Source organism: Camellia sinensis, chromosome 13 (assembly GCF_055761805.1).
Source record: "Camellia sinensis isolate YWXY chromosome 13, ASM5576180v1, whole genome shotgun sequence".
Lineage (NCBI taxonomy): Eukaryota > Viridiplantae > Streptophyta > Magnoliopsida > Ericales > Theaceae > Camellia > Camellia sinensis.
Window position 1 is genome coordinate 27,676,983 of NC_138973.1, and position 20,883 is coordinate 27,697,865.

Below are 20,883 nucleotides of genomic sequence, written 5' to 3' on the forward strand. Positions count from 1 at the left end.
GAAAAAGGACGGACTCAGATCATACAAACCAGTCATTTACTTCATATATTTTCTTTTCTAGTCATTTATATTTCCAGTCTTTAAATACCTGCACTTTAAATACCAGCACTGCACTTCGATTCATAGGAGTAGCTTCAAGTAGATTCAAGTAGATTGCTGTTGTAAACCTCTCTGAGGCTGAGTTCGGACCATTGTAAGTGTTCATTTTTATGAAATACTTCAATTGTTCTTCATATTACTGTTATTTTCTATTAACTTCTCCTAAATCAAGCCACCAGTAAAAGTCCTCTTCATTGAGGCTGAAAAGAACTAAAACACAAATCGTCTGATAATTGGTTGGCAATCACAATTTCTGTAAGGACTGATTGATCCTTGCTGGCACGCTCACATTCACAAAAACACCATTCGAAAAGCCAAAAAGCCAACACATATATAAGAAATTTATATGATTGCAATTATTTATTAAATTAATTTCATTTTTGTATTATTAAAAAAAACTATTCAAATTGTTAATTAAAATGGAGCTACATAGTTTGGGCCCAACACCCAAAACTAAACCGACCCAGTCAGTCCGTGCTCTACGACGTAGTTCTGAGCATACAGCTCCATCGCTCAACCATTGCAATCCCTTTCCCAGGTCTCATCAATCTCTATCTCTGTATATGAATTTGAGTTTCTATGTACTGAATTTGTATACAATTTTTACATTCAAGATGATGTATTTGTTATTTTGAAACTAGGGTTTTTAATTGTCTTAGTTGAACTTATGGTAGTCATCTAGTTTTGAAATGAAATGGATCTCTGATAGCATTGTATAGTGATTTGCCTTAGCTTGAATACTATATTTTTTTGTTCAATTATTACATAAACACAATTAAGCAGATCATGTTTTCATGGGACACCAAAGTGTATGCTGCCTTAACATTTTTTTACTAAATCTGATGCTTGCAGTTGTTGACTACCTTAATGGACTGGGCTTTTGTACATAAAGTTTGGGACAAGTGGGCATCTACCTGTATTGGTTCTTCTGGTGAGCAATCTGAAGTTGTTTATGCAATCCCTCTCACTGTGTTATTGTTTTTCATGTCATTTATGGGTAAATAGGTGAGAAGCATTTTATAACTTGTAGGTCAACCGTTGAAGGCTGCTTTGCTTATTAACCATGACCCAACTGCACCCTCTCGCCTGTTGTCCACCATGTAAGGAAATTTTGAGTATTCTATGTTTCCTATCTGGTGTTCAAGTGTATATGTGTTTGAGTTTTTTGGTTTTTCTCCACTTTTTTGTTTTGGCTATCTTGCATTTCATCAAATTTATTGGACATGAGAATTTGATGAATCTGACACTTTAGACACAATAACACCCGTACGAAGTTGATGTAACATAGGGACCTAGCTTTTTGTTGTAGCTAATATACTTTGAAATCCATTAACTTATCTATGTAGTTACCAAGATCAAAATTTATGAGAAAAAGAAACAGGAAGGTTTTGTTTGTCATAAAGTATCAAAATGCGTTTCTTGTTGTTTGGTTTACATGCAAACTATATCCAAGACTTTAATCGTTTGGCAGAGATAAGTAACAAATTCGTTGACTTGAAGTCATTTTACATGCTACATAAAGTACTTTTGATTTGACTCCATATTCACCCTGTCGGGTGAATTTTTGTTTTGAAAACATCTTTGCTATTAAAACTTTGTTCTTGTTCTTGTTCATATTCTAACCTCTCTCTCCACTGCTTAGCATCTCTTTTGACACCTTGTCCTCTTTCTTTTGTAGCAGCTCTATTGTCCTCCACTGCTTGCAACGTAAACACCCATTTCACTGAAGCAATAAGATAGGATCACTTTCTTCATTTATAACGAAACTGTTTAACATTCTAAAATTCAGCTATAGCTGTCTGTTTTTGTTGCCTATGTTACATGGACTGTGAGTAGAGGCACAAGTTACAAGTTTTTGTCCAATATGTGGAATGGTGATTTTAGTATGTATGCATGGACAAGTTGGCTTCCTTCCTTTATTTATGCCAATAGCACAAGCATTCAACTATTGGAAAAGAAACATAAAACTGCAAAGATTATATTGTTAAATGCAATACAAAATGGCTTTCCAGAATTATCCTAGATTTTCCCCCAAGACCGAAAAAATTTGTGCGCATATGTATAGATATGAAGATGTGTATATATAGATAAATATACACATACATCTAGGTACATTTAAAAATAAAAATAAAAATACACATACATCTAGGCAGAGAATGTTACTGCCAACTATTTTAAGTCTATATATTTCCGGGATTAACTATACTAATGACTTCTCAGTGCTAGGTTTGTGTGTAAATCTATGTACTAGCCCATTTTTGGTAGAATTACATTTGAAATTTTGCACACAGATGTGGAGCAAGATTATTTGATGTTCCTTTCATCTGCAATTCTGTGCAGTAGCATTTTCAAATGAGTTTGTAATCTTTATGTATCATGGGAGAAAAAGATCACATGCTAGCTGGTTTCATTTATTAAGATAAAAAAATTAGTCACGAGAAACAATTTTTATTCCTGGTGCTTGTGTTTCATTAATTTGTCCTACTAAGGGCATAGGCTTAATATCGGTGCTTACAGTGCAGAACAAGAAGGGATAAATGCAAATCCTATTGAACTGAGCCAATTTGTCGATTTCATCAAACGCTACAAACTCCAATCTGAGAGCTTCTTCATTGGGCTAAACCAATGTGAGTTGATACTATGGCTGCAACACAATTCTAGAGATGATGCTAAACTATGAAAAAAAATACCAAGTAGTATGTCGTTTCTCAGAATTAGATTTCCATACTCTATTCATGCTGAAACCATTGCAATCTAATACTCTGAAGATTGCATTTCAGCTTCTGGTCAATTTCAATTACTTTTTGTGGGGGACCTTATTTTTTAAAATTAATTATTCACCCAATGTCAAATTTAATTATACATTTACAATAGATATTTGGTTTGAGTCCCAAGTGCAATAATTTTGTGTAAAACAGCTTTTTGTCCAGAGATATCAAAATGATTTTTCAGTTCTGGGTAGAATCTGCAAAGTAAGAAATGTATTTACTTTGTGTTGACCATAGAAGCATATAGAGACATTCCTCTTGAAAATTCTGACCCAACAACCATTTTTTCCAATCAGAAACCATTTGATTGTTTGCTAAAAGTTTGCTATTTGTATAGTTATTCCAGCTCTAATTTGTGGTTCTCTGTCCAATTGTGCAATATGCAATTATTCAAAGGTTTGAAATATACAGTAAGGGATAGGAACTACTGTTAGCAAATGCCAATGTGAATTAATCTCTTTTTTCATCAGGCATTTGCTTGTCCCATAAAATATTTAGTTATGCCGTTGATAATTCTGTTTGACTGAAGTTTATTGTACCAAATTTTGGTGGCAGATGTTGTCACATCAATTCATGAGAATTGGTTTTCTGCAAGGTGCATGAACACTTCAAAACCTGCTGGTGAAGGTGCTATAGTAATGCATACAGCAGCATTTCTCTTGGTTGCATTGTAAGCATTTTTTTATCATTTTAACATGAAATTCAGACTCATGTGACAAGCCAAGCCCCAAAAGGACTAAGTACTGCATTTTTTTTTTGGCTGCGCCTGAAATACTACATTTAGAAGCCCATTTCATGTTCAGCTAACAGTACAACTTTAGATTGTGCCTTGCATTTATAATAATGGGGAACTTGGTAGCCAATTTGTTAAGTTCTTTATTTTCCGACTTGTTATTGAACTTTTGTAGATATGATGGTTCTATTGGCTCGGCATCTCGTGCTATGGTGGTGGTTGATCAGTTTGCATGGCAGTTGGGTCGAAAAAACCTTTGACATTTGACCTCATTGCATGATGGTACTTTAACTTTATAGCATCTATGTAGTGCTCCTCTTGCATGTTTTATTGGACTATTTTGTTATCTATTCAATGTTATGAATGCAGGTGCGTTGTGCTACAAATTGATTACTCTGGTGCAAACCAAGTTCGTAGCAAGCAGACTTCATCAATGTACAGAATTCAAGTGAACCTGGTCTTCTTGTGAAATGGATGAAGAGGGTTGTTCAATAACCATTATGGAATTCGATGACATTGTTAGTTTAGTTCTCCTTGGACTCTATTTAATTCTACTGGAATTTTTCTGCTACCTCATTGATGTTTTATTGTGATCAATTCTCTTGATAATCTTTGTTGTGGCATTTTGAGATCTCTGGAAGCATGGCTTTTAAAAGGTAAGGTTTCCACTTTTGCATTTTAGAATGAGCCAACGGTAATGTTACACTTATACATCAAGAACTCACACACACAAAAAATGGGGTCCATATTTAACACCCCGTACGGTTTGTCTTGTTTGTGATTGAGTTCTTGATCTATAGCATTACAAGCCAAATATACTTGATATCGGTTATCCCAAGATTAGAGAGAGAGAAGTGAAGATGAAGAAAATGGGGCAGGTTTTGACCAAAGATTTAACTCTAGATCTGCTTAGTATTTTATGGTGACACTACAAGTTTTTTATGTAGGGGTGAGCAGTGGATATACCGATCCGCTAAAACCGATTGAACCGAACCGATCCGCCGCATTTTGGATGGATGCGTGACGATGAGCGGATGGTTGCGGATTGATTTTCTCCAATCTGTCAATTTGGCGACGGATGGCGGATTTGAAGGCAGTAACCGAACCGTCAAACCGCGAGCACTCCGAGTAATTTATAAGACTTTGTGTTTTCAATTTGTTTAAATATTATGTTTGTGTTTTTAATTGAAAAAGAGTTTAAATATTCTGTTGAAAAAAAGTTTTCAACTTGAATATATTTTTTGAATTGAAAAAAATAAACGTATTATTTATCTATATTTTTTGGTTTTTTAAATCTAACTCTAAAAATAATAAATAGAAAATATGATATATGTTGGTTAGTTTTTGTTTTCAAAAACATATATAGATGTAACAATACAGAGACGTACAATCTCTACTACTGCTCTGTTCATGGTTTTAGTGGTTTGAATTGTTATTATATTTTAAAAATCACAAATTGTAATACTTCATGTGGATAAATCATGTTGTGATTGTAACATGTAGATGAGGTATGCAGTGATCGTGATATTCTGAAGTTTTAAACTTTATTTCTTTAGATAAGACATACAGTGATTGTAATACTTTTTTAAGTTATTGACTGTAATATTTTTTTTTTTTTTTTTTTTTTTTTTTTGAGGAAGTGCACAAGTTAAATTATGTTAAAAATTTGCAAAATTTTAAACCGTCAAACCGATTCGTATCCATCCGCCAAATCGTCAATCCGCTCAATCCACATCTGCCAAATTGGTGGATGGATGCGGATTGATTTTCTTCAATCCGCTAATCTGGCGGGCGAATGACAGATTGGAGATTTCGTGGCTGCAATCGATCCACGTCCACCCATATTTTTATGTCTCTTTGATACTAGCAACGGTTGATCATTGACGTCATCCATAAATTGTTGCCTACCCCTTGTGTCATTTGCTTAAAGATGTAGGAGATGAGCCTAACTTGTCTTGACTATCAGAGTAGTCAACTTATTTATTTATTTATATTATTATTATTATTATTATTATTATTATTATTATTATTTCAATGTATCTCAATTACAATAGAATGAAATGAACCATTAATTATGGTATGAATTACAGTTACATATAAAAATCAAAGGAACCTTGTTGAGTAATCTCCCCAATGGATTAATCCCTTAAACTGTAATACTCTGGGGGTGTTTGGGAAATTGCTATTTTAGTTTTTAGTTATTTTAAGAGGTTAAAATTTTTGTGCTTGTAAAGATAATTGGATTTTTTTGTATTTGAATGTGATGTTTATGTGAAAAAAAGTGAAATAATTATGGATTTGATGTGATATTTTGTCTTATTGCTTATTTTAGTTTATTTTGTTTTTTAGTACTATTTTAGCAAAAAAAAAAAAAAGCTTCTTCTATTTGGTTGATTGGAATGAGATGAAATGGACTTTTTTATGAAATGATCATTCTCTTAACATGTCGAATGATAATTTTATTTGTAATTTATTTTTAAATCAACTAAATCTAAAAATAAAAAAAAGGGTAAAAATTGATAGAATGATCATTCAATTTTATTCATTCCAATGAATCAAACCTAAATATTTTTGTGATTCATCTTTAAAATATTGGTTTCGGTTGCGGTCACGGAACCTCTAATACGCCACCTGTCCGCCAGATTGGCGGATTGGAGAAAATCAATCCGCATTCGTCCGCCAATCCGGCGGATGTGGATTGAGCGGATTGACAGTTTGGCGGATGGATGAGAATCGGTTTGGCGGTTTAAAATTTTATAAATTTTCAATATAATTCAAATTGTGTATTTCCTCAAAAAAAAAAAAAAAAAAAAGAAGTTATTTTAGTCAATGACTTAAAAAAAGTATTACAATCAATGTATACTTCATCCAAAGAAAGAAAGTTTGAACTTTAGAATATCACAATCACTGCATGCCCCATCCACATATTACAATCAGAGCATGATTCATCCATATAAAGTATTACAATATGTGGTTCGTAAAATATAAAAATAATTCAAACCTTAAAGAAGGTGCTTAAGTGATACTAATATCGTTAAACTACAATTACTCAGTAAAATCTCTTTCTTGGCTGCGAATCAAGATTAGTTTGAGTTAAAGTTGGCCATTTAAACTAATGAAACTATTAGTTGCCCAAGCTAATTAGGTGTTAGAACAAAAGAGAGAAGGTTGGAGAAGAATTGAGATTGTATGTCTCTGTATTGTTAAATGTATATATGTTTTTGAAAACAAAAACCAACCAGTATATATCATATTTTTTTTTTATTATTTTTAGAGTTAGATTTAAAAACTAAAAAATATAGATAAATAATACGTTTGGTTTTTTCAATTCAAAAAATATATTCAAGTTGAAAACTTTTTTTTAACAGAATATTTAAACTCTTTTTCAATTGAAAACACAAACAAAATATTTAAATAAATTGAAAATACAAAGTCTTATAAATTAATAGAGGTGCTCGCGGTTTGGCGATTCGGTTGCGGTCAAAGGAATCTCAAATCCGCCATCCGTCCGCCAAATTAGCGAATTGAAGAAAATGAATCTGCAACCGTCCGCTCGTCATCACGCATCCGTCCAAAATGCAACAGATCGATTTAGTTTGATCAATTTTGATGAATCGATATATCTGTTGCTCACCCTTAATGCTTATGTGATTTACATGACGTTCGAAGTTGAGAACCCAATGAAAAGAAAAGGCTCATTAATAAAGGTAAATGGATAAAATGAAGTGTAGTTTGACAAAAATAACTCTATTTTTTTTTTATATTATAAACGATTGATGTATTCATATATATATATATATATATATATTTCATAATACCTATCCTTACTTGCATGTACATAAAAGGAAGGGAAAATCACACATCAGGCTACCTTTTCAAAAAAAAAAAAAAATTCAAATCAATTTTTTTTCTATATAAATTAATAATGTAAAAACCCTTCTAGTGTGTAATTTTCCCTAAAAAGAAAATATAGGACAAATGAAAAGATGAGGAAATATATATTTTTTATTCGATTTTTTCATTATAAGACACAAATGTACTGAAAATGACACTATTTGGGAATAAGTTAAAAAAGTCAAAATTAATTTTTAACTCATTTTGGATCACATCACCTCTCATATAAAAAAAGTAAAAAAAAAAAAAAAAGAAAGTTAACTTTTAACCAATTTTAACTTATTACAATTATGTTTGGTGATTAGAAAATATGTTATCACATGGTGAGTCACACATCCCAAATATTTGTAGGTTAAAAAGTTAGCCTAGTCTAATACAAACCTCAATAATATTAAAAAATAGTATTATAAAAAAATGAAAATTTCATTAAATATTTTAATCACTAAATAAAAAATAGTGAAACCTTCGTTTCTAACACCTTATTTGGTAATGACTTGCGTAGTTACATTTTTGACGATTTCAACCACCTTGTTGGGTAATGACTTGCAAAGTCACATTTTTGACGATTTCAACTGCACAAATTTTAACAACCATTTTTTATTATAATTTTTTTTTTTTTTGGAAAAAACATTGGCCAAACTCTAACGACGTGGTTAGTGATAAAAAAATAAAATAAAATTACGTACAATATTTCATTATTATAAGAAGACTAGACGACTGATATGGAGAGTTGATTTATGGTGTGACATTTGTTTACACCCAGATATTTTCTAGCTCATTTTCCATGAAATTTCCCTGTAATTTTCTTGTTGTCAATCAAGAAGAAAAGAGTTTATTTAAGAGGGGGAGACATACCCTCTGTTTCCATTCCCTCCAAAACCATCTCTCTCTTTCTCTACGTAAATTCTGTGCCATCCATGCACCCTTCCGCTCCACCGTACAATGATCATCATCACAACTACGCTCCTCCCTCTCCATTTCCTTACTTCGCCGCTAGTCCCAATCACAGTCATGGACCCAATCCAAATCCCCTTTACTCTACTACTGAGTATGGGTATCCAAATCCATACAACCATCATCTAGGTCCAGGCTCTTCACTACCACCTATATATATAGGTTCGTGCCATGTTAATATTAATGTCGGAGAACCTTTGGTCGCAGAGAGGTATGATAATGGTGGCGACAGTAGTGGTGGTAATGGTAAGAGCCGACCTAAGTTGGATTTAGATGGGTGCCAACAACTGGATAGTGGGATGTCTTACGATGATCATAGTGGTTATGATTCACGTGATGGTGCTTTTTATGCTAATTCGAAGGTACGAGTAATTATAAAGTCTTTTAGAAATTTTATGTTGGTGATATGCCCAATTAATAATAGAAAGTCTAATAATTACAAAGACCTACAAATAAGAAAATAGTGGAGGAATGACAATATACTATTGGATGGGCATATAGCCATGCAATCTTCCTGATTCGCATGATAATTTTTGATAAGGTACAACCAAAATATTTAAAAGTTTTCTTTAGAGGGAAAAAAATGGAGAAATTATGTAAAAAATTCTAAGGTTTGACACTTAAATCTCGAATTTTTAATTTTGTCAATTAAAATTTTTAATTTGTTTTTAATTTAAATCATTTGTCTATTTACGTTAAATAAAATTGATGAAAAAAATAATATTTTATTTATTAAACTCAATAAAAAATGATGTTTTAAACATTTTATGTACACCTATATTGAGTTTAATGATTAAAGTATTATTTTTCTGTCAGTTTTACTTAACAAACACAAACTAATGATTTAAATTGAAAATAAATAAAAAATATTAAGTTTTAAATTGATAAAATTAAAAACTCATGACTTATTTTTGTTATAAGACTTAAACTCTAAAGTTTTTATTTTTTTTAACTAATTTTTCCATGAAAATTTGAAATAATTTTGTTTATGCAGACATGGAGGGTGGAGAAAGCATCTTCCACATTTTTTTTTTTTAATTTTTTGAACCATTGTTGGCTTTTGTGTTGCAGAAAGTAGTATTGAAATTAGCTATAAATGATGACAAAGCCAAGAAAAAGGTTATAGAAACAGTTTCCAAACTTGCTGGTATTCTTCTTTCCACACTCCCAATTAAAGTACTGCAAGAAAAGGAACATTTTTGACGACAAAATTTTTAGTCATCAACGATGAGAATTTTATTACCATAAATTTTTTTGTGACAAAAAATGATTTTCAGCAACAAAAACATCAGCCAGTTGCAGAAAGTGATCGCCAAAAATGCTCTTTTTCCACTGGTGTATATGACTGTGTTTTGCAACTGTTAACTTCTCTTTTGGTAGGAATTGAATCAATTGCTGTGGACATGAAGGAGAATAAATTAACGGTGATCGGCGATGTTGATCTAGTTACGCTAGTCAAAAAATTGCGCAAATTATGCCACACAGAGGTACTAATTGGCTGTTTCAATTGATAGGTTTGGAGAGACCGGGGAAAAATAAATAAATTTAAATAAGTTTGTCTTATTGTTAGAGAAAATGAAAATAAATAGAGAGAAATTGGTTTCTCTTAAAATTTATTTTTGGGTGAATTACATTAACGATCCCTATAGCTTGGGACTTGTGTTACTTTGGTTCTTAACTTTTTAATTGTGACACATTTGACATTGAATTTTGAATCTTATTCCAAATAAGAATAATTGAAGATACTATTGGATTTTTTAAGGGTAAAATCGTCAATTTGATAAAATATAAATTAATTTGATAAAAATAAATCTCAAAAAATTATTTCTACCTACTAAAGATAAAATTATATAAAATCAATAAATCTTTTAGACATTTATTTATTTATTTTTTTACCAAATTAATTTTTACTATATATTTGGATGATGATCATGTAAAATTAATTTTTAAAAATTAATCATGTAATTTTTATCAATTTTACATAATTTTATAATTTTTAAAATATTTTTTTGACATTATTTTTGTCAAATTAGTTTATATTTTATCAAATTGATAATTTTACCCTTGAAATTAAGCAATGATACGTTCAATTGTTCTTATTTGAAACAAGATTCAAAATTCATAATTAAATGTAGCGCAATTGAAAAGTCATGAATTAAAGTGACACGAGCCTAAACTATAGAGACCGTTAATGTAATTTGCCCTTTATTTTTTGAATTCCTGCAAAAGTAAACAGATTGGGAGAGGAAATAAAATGAAGTGATTACCAATTTTTTATAATATCAAAATTGTTTATCTAAATACTAAAAATATAAAAACATAAAAGATTACTTTGATAATTAATATAAGCTGTAAATATTTTTTTTCTCTTCTTTGATGCAGATACTTTTTTTCTTTTTCTTTCTCTCCAACTTTTAATCAAATAAGAAGAAGAAAAAAAAAAATACAATATTATATTTTCTTGTAACTTTTTCTTCGCTCTTGAATAATTCATTTCTTATCTTTTCTTTCATTGATTTTCTAACAGACTGTAAGTGTCGGGCCCGCCAAAGAACTTGAAAAGAAGAATGGTAAGCCTAAAAAAGATGAGGGGAAAAAGGTTGAAGAGCCTAAAAAAGATGGAGGTAGAAGAAAGGATGAGGAAGAGGGGAAGAAAATAGCAGAGCTTGTGAGTGCTTACAATCCTCAAATAGCACAGTACTACTATGTTGATAATAAAGAGGAGAATCCAGAAGGTTGTGTTATTTGTTAATTTTATGATTGACAAAACAAATAGTTTGGACCCTTTTGTTGATTGCTATAATGGATTTTGAGTCATGTTTAAATCTCATGTGAGGTGAGGAATTAAATAAATAAATCAGTGGGGTCAGTGTGTAATTCTATGTATATAGTTTGGTTTGGGTTGGGTTGTTTGATCTTTGTGATATATGCAACACAATATGCAGACAGAATAAATATATTTTCCAAGTTAGTTAATAGCAAGTGGTCAATTGGTATGGCTGAATTGTGCTCAAAAGATAGAAGCAAAATCACTTTGTAGATAAGCTGTTGTTTGTTTCCATCATTGTAATATGGGTTTGAATTTTGGACTTGTGGTTAGTAATATAAAATAATAATAAATAAAAAAAAGCAAAAAAACTAGTCAATGTGTTTGGTTTGAGTTTTTTGAAAATTCAGTTTTTTAGTTTTCGTGTTTTTTTTTGTTTTTAGTGAATATTTTAAAAAATTTAAACATTTTTTTTACCTTTTTAGATGCACTTTACTTAGATATATCTAAAAAGTAAAAAATTTATGAAAAAATATTTAAAAAATTTAATAAATACATAAAAATATAAAAAATATACTGAATTCTCGTATTTTTTTTATATTTTTGGTATTTAGTGAATTTTTAAAAAGTTTTTTTCACAATTTTTTTAATTTTTAGGTATATTTATGTTAGGTATGTCTAAAAAGTAAAAAAATTGGCTTAAAATATTAAAAAAATTCAATAAAACCAAAAAAAATACGGAAGACAAGAAAATAGAATTTTCTAAAAAGTATTTTAGAAAAGTGTAATTTTTATTTCACTCATTTTTTTTTCTCTCTTCTTTTCTTTCATTTAAATTTAACTTCTTTTTTGTAAAAGATTATTTCTACAATTTTTTTTAACTAATATAGGACCTAACTACAATCTAAAAGTATTTGAGCATAAATAACATAAGAGATGTTCAAAAGTTAAGTAAGATAAGAGAATCGTTCAGATACTATAGAAAAGAATGAGAGAGCTCATACGTTTCTATTATTGTAATATTGCATTTCAATTTTGGAAAAGAAATAGAGTAATGATTCATCTCCCTTTTCCCCCCACCCCCTTTGACCCCCTCTCTCTCTCATTGGTTACCTTTTCTTTTTCTTTTTCTTTTTTTTCCTGCTCCTCCAATCACCACCTGCCACATGGCAAAGGGGGGTGAGGGGGTGACCCCCAAAAGGGGGTCCCAAGCATTATTCAAAGAGATATTAAAAAAAAAATTGAGGATCAAAATATAATCTAAAGTATTTGAGTATAAACATGCTATTTTTGTTTTCGGGGTTGGATTTGACAATTCACAATTTTTTTTTTTTAATAAAAAAAACGCTTCAAAGGAACATTGTTTTGTTTTACTTTTCCTTTCAAATGGTTAAATTATCATAATGAAATTATTATTAAAAAATCTTCATCGAATTAACATGTTTGATCTAAGACCCACCATCGTAACATCTTTGTCATAAATTATCACAAAGCACTGTTAGTGCATGTGATTATACGCTTGTTCAATAATATTTTATAATTTATTTATAATTTTAAATTTTTTTTTTCATATCAGGTAAGTATTTAATCTTTATTTTGGGTTGAGCACGCCGTCAAGCAATATTTCTAAAATACAATAATGTCATTACTCCAATTTCGTATATATTTTGGTTTTCTTTGGGAAGTTAGTTATTTTATTTTTTTACTATTTTAATTTGATTAAAAAAGTTATGTTTGAAAAGTTAGTTGTTATTTATTTATTTTGATAGTTGATTGGATGATTATAAGAGAAAATATAAAATAATTATAAATTAAATATGATATTTTGTCTTATTAATTATTTTAAACTAATTCTCTTTTCAAGCATGGCCAATGCCTTTTCGTTTTTTAAAAGACAAACCAAAAATACACATGGGGTGTTTGAAAATTAATTTCTTTCAGATTTTATCAACTTTTTAAAATTTAATTAACTATTTTATTCCCACTCCAAACACCACCTCACCGCAGTCCAATCCAGTCCAGGCTATTATTTCGAACATTGACAGGACCAAGGAGAGGGTGGCCCAACCTGGTCCAGTCCAAATCATATCCATGGAAACGATCCGAGTCCGACCCGAAAAATTGCCACCTCATCAAAAGCCAAAAAAAAAAAAAAACAATTTGAATTGAATTTTCCAATGATATATAATATATAATCATTTGATTTACAAATATCCCCAAAATACAGGCATAGAAAACGCCATGTTCTTGTAAGATGTCCCTTTTCCTATTCAAATACACTCCACACAACCACAACACACACACAGTCTCCCATATTTTCTTTCTTTTCTTTGCTCAAAAGCAACACTTCTTTCAAACCCACCCCTCCTCTCTCTCTCTCTCTCTCTCTCTCTTAACCCAATTCCACATTCTCTCTCCTCCCCAAAATCCCTATCAGATCCCTTTCCTTTCTATGTTGAAATGGAGGCAATGCAGTAGCTTTTGGATCTAGAATTGGGTTTTTTCTCTGGTTGGTCATGTGAAGATTGGTGGGTCTTTGAAGCCGTTGGTGTTGGGTTGAGATGGGATCGAGCAGTAGCAAACCCAATGCTGCTGAGTCCTCGTCTTCATCGTCTTCTAAAATTCGTCGGAGTCGATCCAGAGGAAGCAGAGTGTTCCAATCTTCGTGTCTTACACCCTCGTCTGGATCTCAAGACAGTGACAATGATGAGCAGGTCACTTTATCAAACCCCATTCAATTCTATGCATATGGAAAGTTTATACCTTTTTTGATCTATTACATTGTGTGTGTAGCTTTTTCTTTTCTGGGTATGTATGGTTTGATGATTTAACTGCATTGAGATTGGGACTGAGTCATTGGTGTGGAAGACAAACTTGAAAATGTTCAGTTTTCATTTGCTTAGTATTTGAAGAACAACAGAAAGGAGCACATAAAGTACAGAGGTTTATTTGATCAAAAATTCAGTGGCAAAATCGAAAATTTGGCTTGTCTACTGATTTATATGCTTAAGATTGGCTTTTGCCAAGTTGGGATGTGTGCCATGAATGAAACCCAAGTTAGGTATATATGATCATTCATTGAGTTACAATATTCTGGCTTCAAGCTTGGAAGGGGAAAAAAAATATATTTTGTGGTTTGATATGTATGTGATGAACCATAAACTAGCTTTACATAGGGTTTATCGCATAACCTATAGTAATTAGTTATACATGTAACATCTTAATCATCGCTTCATAGGGCACCAAGGACAAGTTTTAATTTCTAATTATTATAGTTGGTTCATTGCATAACATATTGTAGTTGGTTATCCGTCTTTATCATAGCATTGCCCATAGGGCACCAAGGAACAATTTTTAATTATATTTCAAATGTAATTATTATCATTTTTATTAGTTTTGATAGTTATAAATCACTAAATTTTTCATAGAATAGAACAGACGTTGATCAATTTGGCGTGTACTGTCTGTTTGCATATTTTACAATTTCTTACTTTCACATTTCTGCCTGTGCCAATGAAGTCTGTAAATGGGAAGGTGCGGCCTCTATTCATTTGGACTCACTCAATGATCAGATAATATTTTGTCTCGGTTTCTTTTAATTGCCCCCAAAACCTTACCTTGTGAGTGTAGCGGGCTTGTAACTAAAATATCAGTGAAACAAGACTAATAACTTGTCCAGTTTCAGTCCTTGTGCTTGAAAATTACTTGGTAAAGGAAATTGTCTGCTGGACAGAGTGCCATCACATACCTATAGCTCTACAAAGATATCTCCAAGACATAACTTTGATTGTTGAGATAAATTTAGTCAAACAAATATGCATATATCTGGTGATTAATGCATAGACCTACCCATCTCTCCTGTGTATAACTCCTCATTCTCCTCTCTTCTGTTAACTATCAAATACTGATCCACTGCGTCCTTGACCATGCTAAATCCTAAAACTCCTCTTGATTCAGACATCTTGAAGTGTTCATATTTATTTTGCATTTATTAACTAGTGCGATGAAAAGGTTTATTAAGCCTGGGCGCTACCTTGAGTGACTAGCTAAACCTGTGTCAACACTGTGAAATTTGAAGTGGAATGATCTATTTTTCATTTGGTTGCAAAGCATGCATAACACAATCTGTAAATGCGTTTTTTAGAAAGTAAAACTGATATCAGTCAACCTACACATTTTTTTGTGTACCATCTTGCAATTAGAATAGATGTGTTTGAACCATCATCTATTTTAGTATATAGAGTCTGCACTAATGTGGGATTAATTCTTCAATAATTAAATTGATATCTAATTCATGTTTTAGGTTTCTGATCATCATAATAAAGAAAATGGTTGTAACGACCTAATTGCCAACCAGATTAAATCAGACTCAGATCAAGTGAAAGCTGAATGTTACAGTAAAGTTAAAGCTGACCAACCTGATGAAAGAGCCTGTATATCTTCTAGCACTGAGCTTGATGAGTTGGGTCAACCAAACCTTTCAGATACTGTCTCTAGAGCAGTTGGTAGTTCTTCCAGAGCTTCCTCTACTCGGTCATTGAGCCCTTCAAATCACTTTCTTTCTCGCTTCAGCTTGTGCCCTGGTAATGCAAGCTTCAGGCTAAGCAGAGCAACAAGTGTAGGGTCATCAAGGGCTTATCCTGGAGTATCGACAAATTTCACGATTTCAAATGAAGAGGGAGAGCTTCATCGACACACAGGTCCTGCCCGTGGCTCGGTCAACAGAAATGGATCTTCACGAGGTCGAGACTTCTTGCCTGCATGCCTTATGAATAGGTCACCCTCTCCACAGTACGAAGACTTCGCTTCTCGTAGCTTAGAGTCAAATCCTACAAATGGATTTTCTGATAATTTGATAGCCAATCAGCTAAATGTGGCCAGCGAGGTCAATAATCCTAGAGTTGATTTCAATGTAAATTTGCGTTCTCAAAGAAACCATACTGATATAGAGATTATGGAGACAAGACTTACTGATAGACAGATTGGAGCTCGAGAACCTGTGGAACGGAATGTTCGCTTCAGTAGAACCTTAAGTGTTGGAAGACTCCGTGACAGAGTTCTTCGGAGATCATCATTTCCTGACTTGCCATTTTCTCCTTTGCAACAAGAGAGGGAAGTAAGAGATGCTATTCAGCGTGGTGGAACAAGGGTATCAGCATCCATTGAGAACGCCTTGATCTCATCCACTTCTTCTGTTTTTACTTCATCTGGCATGCCTAGCTCATTATACACTAGTCAAGATTATGAAATGGAAACCACGCATGCAGGAGAAGCGAGATATCATGATCTCTTGGAACATAGATCAAATTTCCTAGAACGGAGACGAAGAATACGATCTCAGGTTTGTATATTTTTTGCACTGACAAATTATTGACAGATATTAATTATTAAAGGTAATTTGTTTGATAATAGAATGCAAAAAAATAAAAAATAAAAAATAAAAAATAAATAAAGAGATCTTAGAGTGGAATATTTCTGCTTATATTGATAGACTTGCAACTATTTTTACCCTGCATAGCCAGATCTTTTGTTAAGGATGCACGGCTTTTTAAGCCTTTCCATTTCGCCAATTTTGCTGTCTAGAACATTAGTCTGCCAAAATATCAACCTTATGCTAAGTTTGGTTAATTGGAATGAGTTGGAATGAAATGATTATTCCATTAGAATATTCATTCTCAAGTTTGGTTCACTAAAAAAATTATGAAAAATACATTGCAAATGGAATCATCATTTCTCATTGTAAGGGAATGGTCATTCCATAAGGAGGTTAAGGAATGATTATTCCATTCCAATCCATGTTCATTTAAGTGAACCAAACGCTACCTAATTGTTTATATATGATATTTGATCTTTGTTTTACCCTTTGAGGGGGACTCATCCTGCATTGTATTTAACTTCTCAGCTATAGCTTTACCATCCGTTGAGTTGTGCTAAGGTGTCTTCTTATGACCAGTATTTCTGAGCCAGTGTGTGTCTTCTTATGACCAGTATTTCTGAGCCAGTGTGTGTCTAGTTTCGTGTTTTCTTGATGTAACATTTTATAAATGAATGACGAACTTTAGGTCCGTGCTCTTCAGCGGTTGGGCAGCCGTTTCGAGAACCTGTCTGGACATGAGAGGTCTTGCATCATATCTGGTCAACATCGGACAGGTCATTGTGCATGTCGTATTAGGAATCGAGATGTTAATTCAAATGATGACACCGGTGCTAGGGCTAGCATATCGAGAATTGTCATGTTAGCTGAAGCTTTGTTTGAGGTAATTTTGCCTGTTATGAGGATGACACTTCCAATATTCTCATTTTGCATTATTTTATACAAGTTGAATCTTTTATACATATCTTAATTAGGTTCTGGATGAAATTCACCAGCAATCTGTAGTTTTATCTTCTCGGCCTTCTGTGTCTTCAATTGGATCTGTGCCTGCACCTAACGAAGTTGTGGAATCTCTGCCTACGAAATTGTATAGTAAATCCCAAAAGCATCTGAATGAGGAGGCTGCACAGTAAGTATTCATGTTTCACTTTTATTTGATGATTTTCAGCTTACTATGAAGAATTCAAATGGAAGTGGTTCATTCTTCATTTCAATACGAAAACTTTTTTAACAGATCGAGACTGCTAGTTTGCTCTGAAATTATCTTTTTTCCTGCTGTCATAAATCATAGGTGGTCCTGTTGGAAGTGTGCTAGTGTGAATTCATGTAGCTAATTTATTTTCTCGCATTATTTTGTGAAGTTAAAAGAAAACAAAGTTTTTTCTAGTCAAAGTACCAAGATGTTGGCTTGTGTGAGCAATGGGGAAGTCTAGTTCCTTGGTCCTGGACAAGACAAAGGATCAGATGTAGGGCCAAGGCATGAGGGGAATGTTGAAAACATATGTTCCTCAATGCAAGGAATATCAGACCCATAGGAGAGTCAAAAACTTTAGTTTAAGCTTATTTGAGTGGCTTCGTGATAAATTGAGAGTTGGTTGTGCGTGGAAATCACGTAACTGAAGAGCAGAAGTTGCCCAAAAACCCACTAAGCAGAAATGAATTTGATAATAGTTTAGTTATTGAATCCTTGGCTTTTTTTCCCTGTTATTTTATTTATTTTTTTTGCGGGTGCGTATGTAAAGCATGAAAATACATTTATATGAGCAGGAATGCTCAAATATGCTATCTCCATGACGACATAAATGCTTGGTATCTGTTCGCCACCCTCCCCTCCCCCAATTTTCTCTCTTGGTTAGATTTACTTTCCTCCAAATTTGACTAGATTATTCACCATTTAACTTTGGGTAATCCGTTGCTTTAACAGATGTTACATATGCCTTGTTGAATATGAGGAAGGAGATAGCATGAGGATTCTACCTTGCCACCATGAATTTCACAGAACATGTGTGGACAAATGGCTCAAAGAGGTTCACAGGTACGGACTTGGCTCATATTTTTACGAACAAGATTTTCTCCATCCTAGGCAGCCCATTCAATTTTTAAGTCCGTCCTTTTTGAAGTTTTTTTTGCTGCAATGGCTAAAAGTGCATATTTCACTGTTGCCAAAATTTTTAGCAACTGTCATTGAAGTATTTACATGTAACATTTGGCTTACTCATATAATGTACAGCGTATGTCCGCTTTGTCGTGGAGATATCTGCAGACCTGATTCTGTGACATTGGAGAATTAAGGCGACCAATTTGCAGGTTCTCAAGCAAAAACAAGATGTTTTGCAGTTTAGTGCTGATGGTTTGAGAAGTTCTGTCTTTTTCTGCTGCTATGGTTCTTGTTGGCTTGTTAAATTTTTTGGTTGCACATAAAAAACATACATTAAAGACTGGTAGAAATGGACTGAACTGTTCATGCCATGCCTGATCTCTCCCTTTGAAATCTTGGAAGCTGCACACAGAGAGAGAGAGAGAGAGAGAGAGAGAGAGAGAGAATCTTCATCAGAAGGGCTTTCTGTGTAATTCTTTGATTACTATCTGGTTTCCTAAATGCTTCTTGGTGTCTGAAATGATCATGTTGTCTTGTCTACCGAATGAGCCTTGAGACTGTTATCTCTCTCTATTTTATTTGTTTAATATTCTATTATATAAAACACACAACTCATATTGTTGTGAAGCTTGGTGACGCGTTTTTTTGTTTTCTCTTTCAAAAATGCCCATATTATTAACTACTTATGAAAGTAATTGCTAACTATTATCAGATTCAACTCAATTTATCAAATCATCCAAAAATTTAAATGTATTTATTACCTGATTGACTGTAATGAAATTATGTGGGAATGGGATGAGGTTGGAATAGTCATTCCCATTTCGATATAAATCTAAGAATGAAATTGTTATTCTGATTCCTATGTTTGGTATGCTGGAATGATGATTAGAATATAATTACATGATATTGATCAAAATACCCCTATCAGGATTTTGTAATTTTTAAAAATTACAATTTCTAAGAAATTCTAGACAAAATTACCCTCATTTTCATGCTACAAATGATTTTGCACCTATTTTGATAGATTACCATTCAATCCTTGGAATATAACCAACTTTTTAAACATCACAAACAACATCTTGACCGTAATTAACAAACTATACACGTTATCTAAATTAAAATAGCAATCACTACACAATTAAAAAATAATATGTACAAAATGACATTATAGATCCAACACATTAGCTATAACATCCATAAACCTAACTAAAAGTACAACTAGGTCTCGTTTGACATGTAACACTTTTAGTTTAAAAGTCAAAAAATTACTAAAAAAATCTATAACTTGTGTCAAAAAGTTAAATATTTTATTTTCTCTCTATTTTTTGTAAATTTTTTGATAAAAAACTAAAAATTCATTCTAAACATACTAATTTTTTTAATCTCATATTTTAGCCAAAACATCAAAAAATTACTAAAATAACATGTTGCCAAACGTGGCATAAAAAATAGATCAATACATTAAAATAATAGACATCATAATTATATTTATAAAAATAGATTTTTATTTATTTTTTAAAAACAAACATGATAAAATTAAAATGTTACAACAATCAAATTGATTCAATTATTTATTTATTTATTTTTAATGATATATATTAAGACCTTTACGAAATAAATAGTTCCCATCATTAAAATAAATATTGTGGTGGACTTCATAAGCTCTTCATCCCAAATTGAGATGTAACAATTTTTTTGATCTATCCGCAATTTGTCTAATTCGACATTTATTCCATTGTCAGATTGTGAAACAAATACTGAAATGAATTTCATGAATGACCAATTAAGACTTCTATTGAAAAGTTTTAACTTTTTTTTTAAGCCAAATCGCTTCTTTGGTTTTTTTTTTTATATATTTTTTATAAAAAGTTAAAAAAAATTAATCTACTTTTCAAAACCATTCAAAAGCTTGGTTTGGCATCTTTAAAAGAATACAAAAAATTACTAAGGCACTGTTTGAGAAGAAGGTTTTCAGGCTTTTTTAGCTATTTTAGTCACAAAAAATAAAATAGACTATTTTAGCCGCAACAAACAAAATCTCATATCCAACCCTTAATCATTCCACTCTTCTCTCACAAAAAAGTCAAAAAAGTCAAAAAAACTTTCCCAAACCAAGTTTTTTAGCCCAGGCTAAAATTGCTAAAAAAGTCAAAAAGCCAAAAAACCAACCCACATCCTAAACGGAGGCTAAAAAAG

The 20,883-nt window shown here is 32.0% G+C and overlaps 3 protein-coding genes across 7 annotated transcripts; all 3 read left to right on the forward strand.

Moving 5' to 3' along the window:
- Positions 1–508: 508 nt before the first annotated feature.
- LOC114316399 (Profilin family protein) lies at positions 509–4,209 on the forward strand. Its single transcript, XM_028263054.2, has 7 exons — positions 509–637; positions 952–1,030; positions 1,130–1,199; positions 2,617–2,726; positions 3,423–3,537; positions 3,776–3,882; positions 3,970–4,209. Exons 2-6 carry the CDS (start codon positions 967–969, stop codon positions 3,858–3,860), a joined length of 444 nt encoding a protein of 147 aa, XP_028118855.1. The 5' UTR covers positions 509–637; positions 952–966; the 3' UTR covers positions 3,861–3,882; positions 3,970–4,209.
- A 3,908-nt stretch (positions 4,210–8,117) lies between these two features.
- Positions 8,118–11,424, forward strand: LOC114316374 (uncharacterized). The gene is made up of 4 exons (XM_028263028.2): positions 8,118–8,810; positions 9,520–9,595; positions 9,829–9,935; positions 10,976–11,424. Exons 1-4 carry the CDS (start codon positions 8,412–8,414, stop codon positions 11,198–11,200), a joined length of 807 nt encoding a protein of 268 aa, XP_028118829.2. The 5' UTR covers positions 8,118–8,411; the 3' UTR covers positions 11,201–11,424.
- A 1,958-nt stretch (positions 11,425–13,382) lies between these two features.
- LOC114316398 (uncharacterized) lies at positions 13,383–19,314 on the forward strand. 5 transcript variants are annotated; one of them, XM_028263050.2, is made up of 6 exons: positions 13,383–13,929; positions 15,519–16,556; positions 17,278–17,472; positions 17,564–17,718; positions 18,514–18,624; positions 18,820–19,314. In XM_028263050.2, exons 1-6 carry the CDS (start codon positions 13,777–13,779, stop codon positions 18,878–18,880), a joined length of 1,713 nt encoding a protein of 570 aa, XP_028118851.2. In that variant the 5' UTR covers positions 13,383–13,776; the 3' UTR covers positions 18,881–19,314. The 5 variants fall into 5 exon arrangements, with proteins under 5 accessions (XP_028118851.2, XP_028118852.2, XP_028118853.2 ...); XM_028263051.2 differs by having other exon boundaries at positions 13,434–13,929; positions 17,293–17,472; XM_028263052.2 differs by having other exon boundaries at positions 13,445–13,929; positions 17,585–17,718.
- Positions 19,315–20,883: the final 1,569 nt, after the last annotated feature.